The 8,692-nt window shown below is 38.4% G+C and overlaps 2 protein-coding genes across 8 annotated transcripts in view; both read right to left on the bottom strand.

Annotated features, from left to right (window-relative positions):
• Nucleotides 1-1,533, bottom strand: part of LOC107745855 (C-Jun-amino-terminal kinase-interacting protein 3-like) — a 39,845-nt gene extending 38,312 nt beyond the window's left edge. For all 7 annotated transcript variants that reach the window (XM_016559868.1, XM_016559900.1, XM_016559906.1 and 4 more), the window contains exon 1: nucleotides 619-1,533. In XM_016559868.1, coding sequence (XP_016415354.1) covers nucleotides 619-918 — 300 coding nt within the window. In that variant the 5' untranslated portion in view covers nucleotides 919-1,533. The remainder of the gene's footprint in view (nucleotides 1-618) is intronic.
• A 3,610-nt stretch (nucleotides 1,534-5,143) lies between these two features.
• LOC107745850 (hematological and neurological expressed 1-like protein) overlaps nucleotides 5,144-8,692 on the bottom strand; it is a 13,214-nt gene continuing 9,665 nt past the window's right edge. The window contains exons 3-5 of the mRNA XM_016559854.1: nucleotides 6,733-6,881; nucleotides 6,249-6,291; nucleotides 5,144-6,122 (exon numbers count right to left, since the gene is read on the bottom strand). Coding sequence (XP_016415340.1) covers nucleotides 5,887-6,122; nucleotides 6,249-6,291; nucleotides 6,733-6,881 — 428 coding nt within the window. The 3' untranslated portion in view covers nucleotides 5,144-5,886. The remainder of the gene's footprint in view (nucleotides 6,123-6,248; nucleotides 6,292-6,732; nucleotides 6,882-8,692) is intronic.

Genomic DNA, 8,692 nt, shown 5'->3' with positions numbered 1-8,692 from the left:
AAAGTTACGCCTTCTTTTTTTGCGTGAACATTTGGGCGGCGTTATGTAAATCTTCCCACATAGTGAGGTAGACATGTGGGGGCGTGTTAGAACGAGCCGTTTTAGGTAGGCGTGGTTGACTCTTAACTTTTATAAAGAATATCTATATATCTCATAATATGGATTTGAGACTTTAGTCTTTGCAACTTTACAGATCTTCTTTATGCACCAAGAGCTTGTAACACTCCAAAGAGAAAGAAAAAATTTAAATCGCATCATATGACCCCTTTAAGAGTGAGCTCCATATCCTCACTATAAAAGTCTACATAAAACACAAAAATACAGAACATAAAACACGTATGCAAGCCTCTTTAAAAAAAAATTTGTTTTTGTTTTTGGGTTTTAGATTTTTTTGGTTTTATAAACTGTTCCATTTCAACAAAATAGATTTTTCTGACTATTATTTCATATGCCAGGCTTTACAGGGTTAAAGAGCCAGTGTCAGTGTTTGCAGGGCTCTTGTAAATGTTTACACAGACACATTATGATCAAATAATACAAACGCTCTTGTTTGAATAGGGCATTGTATGAAGAGAATGATGGGATGTGTGATGAGATGAAAATATTATTATAGTTTACCTCCTCCGCCTGTTTGCGCAGCGCTTTCTCCCGCTCATACTGCGTGATGAGTTGCTCGTTGTCCTCCTTGAGAAGTTCCAGCTCCACCTCGTGCTCCTGGTTCTCCGTTAACACCGAGTCGAGGTTCTCCAGGACGTTCACCACCAGCGGCATCAGCTCCTTCAACACCTCCTCATCGTAGCTTTTGATGAGGCGCTCGAACTCCCGGTAAATGCCGCTGGCCAGGCCCGACACCCGCTCTGACATGACAGACACTGCCCCATAATCGTCCTGGTACACCACCTCGTCCAGCTCCATCATCCTGGCGGCGTCTGATCGAAACTCGTTATTAGAGGAAGAATAAATAGTAAACCGGCGACACGAATCGAAATGGCGAAATGGCTTCTATGAATTCATGACAATGTCATCAGGTGCACATGATGCTACTTCGCTCCACGGCCCGATCCCACCAGCAACAGCCGTGTTTCGGGACGTACGGGCGCTTAATATTCAATATTTGTTGATCAGACGGAGCGCTCGCGAGGGGCCGAGCCCTCTTGCCCGCCCGTGCTCCTGCGCCACAGTGTCGGCAGCTCGATCACACGCGCCTCGCTGCTACTCGGTGATTCTCCGGTTGCGTCCGTCTCATCGCTGCACTGGAGCGGAATCCATCACATCACGCCCAACGAGCGTCTGTCTGACGATGCACCTGCCTCTCAGCAGCCGCAGCCCGCGAGCCCAGCCGTTACTGAAAAATCAATGGAAGGGGATAAAAACGAATATAAATAAATAAATACGGGAATAAATAGCTACCGTGCGATATGCCTGCGGGCTCTCGTTGTTATAGTCAATCGGATATTGCTTTTCTAGCGTTATGTCAGACTGGTCATTTTTGGCATTACAAATCAATCCGGTGGTTGACAGGGCGGCGGGGGTTCGTGACGCTGTTTCCGTCGATGGAGGGGCCAGCTGACGTCACAGCGCCTGCATGGAGCAGGCCGGGATAATGATGTCTGACTGCTGCTGTGCTCCTACAACGGAACACCATCAACGACATGAATTATGTTATTGCTATATTTAATGTATCCTATGCCGTAAACAAGTATTAAACGCAAACATTGGCTCATTGATTAATACAGCATCCTTCTTTGATTTGAGCTTTTTTTAATATGAGTTTTTTTTAACGAGGTGTCAACACTTATTGCTATATTTAATGTATCCTATGCCGTAAACAAGTATTAAACGCAAACATTGGCTCATTGATTAATACAGCATCCTTCTTTGATTTGAGCTTTTTTTTAATATGAGTTTTTTTTAACGAGGTGTCAACACTCTGTGTAAATTGAAGCCGATAAATCAGTGGTCCAGGCAACCACACATATTTATATGGTATATATATATGGCCTTATAAGGTCACTTTACCAGTTGGAGATAATCGGGTTAAGGCATCACAGGGGCTATTTTTCAGAGCCGACCGCAAAAGTTCTTGCCAAACCCATCCCAGATTGCATCATGTTGGTCTCTAGCCCCCACGCGTCTTCAAATGGGATTGCGATTACCGCAATTGGCAATGTGACAGTCTGCAGCACAATTTATTGACAAAGAAACAAAAATGTGCATTTGAATTAAATTCCTGTGCCATTTTTAGCAAGCTTTTGTCATTTGCACTTCTGTAACACGTGTTGACCTGACCACTGATTTTTGAACAAAACTCATAAAACTATCACAATCATGTATGATTGAATGGTACAAAACCTGGTGACTTCTGTAGCACGCTAATTTTGTAAACACTACAAATAGACAAATATTTTTCTAATATTTGTTATTTGATATAGAAATAAATGGTGCATAATTTAGAGGTGAATATTGCCTAGTACCATGAAATCCACAAAATATACAAAACATTAAAAAACAAATAATATTCAAATAAAACAGTACTTTCATTTGTTTCAAAATATTCTTCTTGTCTCATTTGACTACAGAGAATCACAAGTGTGACCCCTAAATGAGGAATACCAGAGGGTTTGTTACGTACTTGAACGTGACTTTTGTGTTTATTGTTGACTTGAGTGACTTGGTGCATATGTGTTAGTGTTCTCTCTCCATGTTCCTCTGTCCTTCTGCGCTCATTTGAGTGTAACAGATGCAGCAGTTTAGTGGGCGGAGCCGAACTGGATCAGCGTGTGGATTTAAGCTGTGTGAGAAACCTTTTGGAGTTCCTTCTCTCGTTTCCTCGAGCTGTTGAACGTGTGTGCACGTGCTCCCCAGATATTGTGTGTTGTAGCAGGTTTGCTGTGTGCTCTGATGTCCGGTTAACCTCCTCGTGAGGAGAAAGTTGTTAGCGGCATGGACAAGTAAATGTGTCAGTGGTGTACCCTTTTTAAAGGGTTAGTTCACCCCAAAATGAAAATTAGGCTGCGTTTTACTCACCCCCGATGCATCCTAGGTGTATATGACTTTCTTCTTTCAGACGAATCCAGTCGGAGTTATATTAAAAATGGTCTTTGATCTTTCAAGCTCTATCTTTGCACTCAGCGGGTGTTGCATTGCTTCTGTCCAAAAGACGTGAAATAAAAAGCACCTTTCCATAAAAAAAGTTTCACACAGCTCCGGGGGGTGAACAAAGGCCTCCTGTAACTAATCGATGCGTTTTTGTAAGAAAAATATCCATTTTCCTAATTTAAAAAGGCACTCATGTCTTGGGTGGTAGAAAAGATTGTGTGCAGTGCTGATTTACAGTAATGTATGTGCTTGTCTTGAAATAATATCTATGATACGAATTATGATATACTAATGTTCTTTTTTCTTTTCTTTTTCCTGACAAACTGTGAGTGAGAAAGACTGGCGAGACTTACTAAAAGGATCAATTTTGTACATTTATTCACTCATCTGACATTTGCAAAATAGCACACTTCTGTTATGTTCTGTATTGTAATTCTGCTAAAATTCTACTATAAACATTTGGGTATAAAAAAAAAAAATAGGTGTGGTGTAAATATGGTTAAATAATGGCATTTGGTTTATCAGCCACATGTGGGCCACATAAGGGCCGTCAGCCCTTTACAGAACTCAGCCATATAAGAATACTATATAAGGTCCATATATCAGCCACATCTGTTTTTATTATTTGGCTCACTCTGGGTTGGGTTATGGCACTGTTTAGGTTCAGTTCTGGCTAAAAATATGTGGACCAGTTTTGGGCCGGCGAACACAAACTAATCTGGGCCACACTTTAGCTGTTGATATGGGCCAGATCCACGCCAAAGGAAATTTGCTGACTGGGGTAGAGCTTGAAAGATCAAAGACAATTTTTAATATAACTCCGACTGGATTCCCCTGAAAGAAGAAAGTCATATACACCTAGGATGCATCGGGGGTGAGTAACACACAGGCTAATTTTCATTTTGGGATGAACTAACCCTTTAAATCAGACTGTGGTGTGTAGTGGAAGGCCCACTTTTTATTTTACTATTCGTTTTTGTCCTGTTTATTGGCTAGGAGGGAGGTAAGAATTGTAATTTTATTTTGTTCTTTTGTATAGGGAAGACCATTTTAAAACTAGCCAGGGATCCCTTTTTGTTGGTTGTTTTGGGCCGACTAACCCACTGAGCCTGAGCTATGTACCTTTCCCTTGATGGAGAGAAAGAAACTTAAAAACGCCAAAATAAACCTTTTTGTTTTGAATGGATTGTGTGTGTGTTTGTGGGAGCAAGAGACGGAACTCCGAGCGACCCTCGAAACACAGGCGTCGCTCTCCATGTTACGTTTAGTTGTTCGATTTGTTGCACGAAACAGTAAAAAAAAAAAAAAAAAAAACTATACCTTTTATAAGGCTACACATACCAATAAAAAATAAAAATTTAATAAAATTCAGGCAATATCAAATTCAGCTTCTATCCTGAAGGTCCTCTTTCCATATTTCACCTGTTATGAAATAAGTAGGCCTGAATATATCCTTATATTTATAAATATTTTTAAATGGCAAGTATAAATTAATTTTGTATCTGACAATGATTACATACTGTGAAAAATGAAACGAAGACCTTGCACAAAAACATGAAACCAAATGAATTCAGTGTTACATAAACCAATTAAGTTGCATTTCTGTAGTCGGTTTTGTACTCAAGAATCATTGATACCTCCTACTTTGAACAATATTAACCTGACACAGTAACCTAAAAATTCAGCAAGCACATGCACAAGTTTTTAAGTGAAGATTTCTGTTTATTTCAAGCAACATGGTAAAACATCCTTTTATTGTCATGGAAAAAAATAAGCAATATAAAACAGCATACAAATGAACAATACAGAGGTGTATTGTATGAAACGGGCCTCTGTGACATCATCGTATCCAGTCACATTGCCAAGCAACCACTTTAGCATTTCTGGGCAGGGACGGCACTAGTCATGTGGGAAATGCCCACACACATTCACAGACCTGTCATATATGACCTTCCAACTGCCATGCAAAGAATAAAGCAGATGGCTAATGGTAGGAAAGGTCAAATTCAACAGAAGTATTAAAGAATCAATGGCGCAGCAACTCTTTTCAAGTACAGAATCAGGCATATCAGATGATTCTCTTAGTTTAACGGTCTCTGGTTACATTCAAATGCATGTATGGACATGTTAATAGTGTGATATTGTCAAAGATGTTTGATTGTACATATTCTAATCATTGTCATACATATGTGCTTTGGCGATTATCAGTTACAAAAACCGCATTTGGTTTGGCATCTAAACTACTACTTTTACATTTGGCTTTGGGTCTTACTCAAAAAAAAAAAAAAAATCAAAAAAAAAAACAAAAAAAAAAAAAAGAGAAGTGAAGTCACCTTATTGCACAAAAGAATTTGCCATCAGAACACATTCACTGGGTTTCAAAGGGAGATCTGAATACGCTGATACTGAAGAGCTTGCTTTGGCGACCAATAGTGGTACCAGTTGAACACTGCATAGACTTTTTTGAGATTCATGAAGCAAACTTGTATTTAATACATTAGCAAATTGACAGAACATAATCGTATAGAGAAACAACCGTCAATGCAAAACATTTGAAAGGAAACAGCCATTCAGTTTTAGGAGCGACAGTAACAGTGATTCTAATTAGATGAAAAGGAAAAGGGAAAGTGAGGAATGAATCAGAAAGTGCAGAATCAAAAAAAGGAATGAAGAGTGACAGACTTAAGGGGAAAAAAACAAAAACAAAAGTTAAGTAAATGAGAAAGGATACGTTTTAGTACAGGTTAAAAGCAGATGGAAGAAAGGAAGTGACAATGATGGCTATGGCTAATAGAAAACCACACTGGACTTTCCACCTGGTGGGTTGAGCACTTTGTTGTGAGAGCGAGGGCGGGGTCCGAGGCGTGGCTCGTGGTCCTTTCCTGTTGGTTGCCACATTGCTGCCTCAGAATTCTGATTGGCTGCAGGTGCAGGGGCTGCTGGCTCTTTTTCAGGTGTTGGTTGAGGGGTCACTGGCTCCACCTTCACTTCCTCAACTGCAGTCTTTTTCTTAGGCACTGGGGCTGCAAGTGAGAGGAAAAAAAAAGGTGGGAAAGGGAACTGCCTGCCAACAATAAACACTGAGGAGAAACAAACTGGGGCATGAAGAACAGATGACTAATGTTTGGTAAATCACAGGTTTTCTTTACCTGGTGGATCTGGAGTAGCAGGTACACCCACACTTAAATTGTCCTACAGAGAATAAAAGGGCATTAGAGTTGAAATGGGTGGACATTTTCAGATTTTAAGAATTTTATGGAAAGCATAATAAAAAATAATTATGAATTTGTGTTGAGTCACATACACTCCCATTCAAAAGTTTAGGGTTGGTACATTTTTTTTTTAAATGTGTTTGAAAAAACTCAACCAGGTTGCATTTATTTGATCAGAAACAGAAAAGAAAAAAAACAAACAAAAAAAAATACTCTAAAATATTGCAATTTAAAATAACTTTCTATTTAATATATTTTAAAACGTAATTTATTCCTGTGATGGCAAAGCTGAATTTTCAGCATCATTACTCCAGTCTTCAGTGTCACATGACCCTTTAGAAATCATTCTAATATGCTGATTTGCTGCTCCAGAAAAAAATACATATATACAAGGAGTAGTAGGCTAATGGGTTTGGTCTACCTTTGGTTTGTTGGGATGCTGACTTTTCACAGAAGGTGGGGTCGACTCTGCACCCCCAAAGATGTTACTGGAGGCTCCACCAGGGGGAACAGGCCTGTTCCGAGTCGAAGAAGCCTCTGGGTCCCCAAATATCCCACTGCTCTTTCCACCTGAGACAATAAGATAAACATAAATAAGAGTTTGTTGAGAGACACCAATGCTAGTTATACAAGAACACATGATGCACATTCCTAAAAATTTACATATAAATACATTCTTAGACCTTTATAAAACGTTGTCAATTCAGCAACTGACAAAATGCTGACCGAAGGTTCCATTTGTAGCTGCTTAAATTTTATAGCAAGAACCGGGGATGGGTGGGGGACTCAGCGATCCTCCTTGGTGGGATGTGAGATTAAATTATAAATTAAATTCAAATTCAATTATATTCAATTCACTAATTTTATTATTAATATGTTAAATATAAAAAAAAAAAGGGTTTTCAATCTTGTACGTATTCCGTGATATTCTGTGTTTCGGAGCAGCTCAAGCCGTTTCTCATCGCGCTGTGTGAAATACAGCCTGAACGGCGGCTCAAAACACTGGACCGCTGAATGAGCATATGATACACAAACAACAGCTCTCGGCTGGATAAAGCAAGCCAGTGTCGCAATAGTAACGTTTTGATGGATGACTATTGTAATTAAGGTAAAGATGATTATAGTGACATACAGGAGTCGTACATTAGGCGAGTGTTCAGATCGCCGAGTTTCCACACTCAGAAGGTTCCCCCCCCCAATTTCATCAGAATGTTTCAATTTTTCATATGTATTTGTGTGTTTAGCGATTCTGAATGGATCTTTATAGTAGTTTGTATGCAGTCCTTTGGCATCTCCCTGTGGTCTTGTTTGATATGGCAGGGTGACTTGTGCTTATTTGTTAAAGTTACTGTATAACTGAGTTTTACGTACTTGAGTAATTTAGTTGTAAAGAATATCTACATATGTAATTTTTTCGAAGTATGTTTGCAAAAAAGAACACTCCATGTTTAAATCTATCCTGGATTAGTTTTGTTTAAAAGTAATTACATAGAGTTGAAAAGTAATAACACTAGAATTCAAAGATTTTTGTGAATAGAAAAGGTTGGGGGGGCTTGCAGTATTGATTCGGTGGGCCTTGGAGTAAAAAAAAGTTGAGAACCACTGGTCTAATGGTTAGACGGAGACCTGGAGAGGCCTACAAGCCACAGTGTCTCGCACCCACTGTGAAATTTGGTGGAGGATCGTGATGATCTAAGGGGTGCTTCAGCAAGGCTGGAATCACACCCATTCGTCTTTGTGAGGGGCACATGAAATCAAACCACATAAGGCAAGTACAAGTATTCCACCAAATACTGATTTCTGAACTGTTCCTAATTTAAAACATAAGTAGTGTGTTGTTTAAAAATAAGGTAAAACTTTATAATAACTTTCATTTATAAACCATCAACAAACATTTTTCAATGATTAACAGATCATTTAATAAATATTCACATAGCTAGAAATAAGAGAAAGTGCTTGTTAATGTTTACTAATATACTTATTAAATATTACCTAATGATTAACAGATCATTATTTAATGTAAATTGAAGTGCTTACAAATGTCATTAAACTTTCAATTCATATGATCATGTACTTTTTAAAAATCTTCAAATGATTTTGACAGTTTACAAATGAGTAAAAGCTTCATCATTAAATCATTAACAAATATTATATAATGCTTAACGGATCATTAGTTAAAGCTTACAAATGTAATTCAACTCAATTCATACACTCATGCACTTCTCAAATCTACAAATGATTTGAACAGAAATTATACAATATTTAAAAGCTTGTTTATGTACTTTTAAATGCTAACAAATTTAATTTAACTTCAGTTCATACATTACCTAAAGCTCTCCCTTTTTTTTTTTTTTTTTACAAATGTTGTGAGAAAAAAAAAA

This window comes from Sinocyclocheilus rhinocerous, unplaced genomic scaffold, assembly GCF_001515625.1.
Source record: "Sinocyclocheilus rhinocerous isolate Xijiao unplaced genomic scaffold, SAMN03320098_v1.1 scaffold3815, whole genome shotgun sequence".
Lineage (NCBI taxonomy): Eukaryota > Metazoa > Chordata > Actinopteri > Cypriniformes > Cyprinidae > Sinocyclocheilus > Sinocyclocheilus rhinocerous.
Note: the sequence above shows the minus strand (reverse complement) of the source record. Positions and strands in the feature narration are given on the sequence as shown.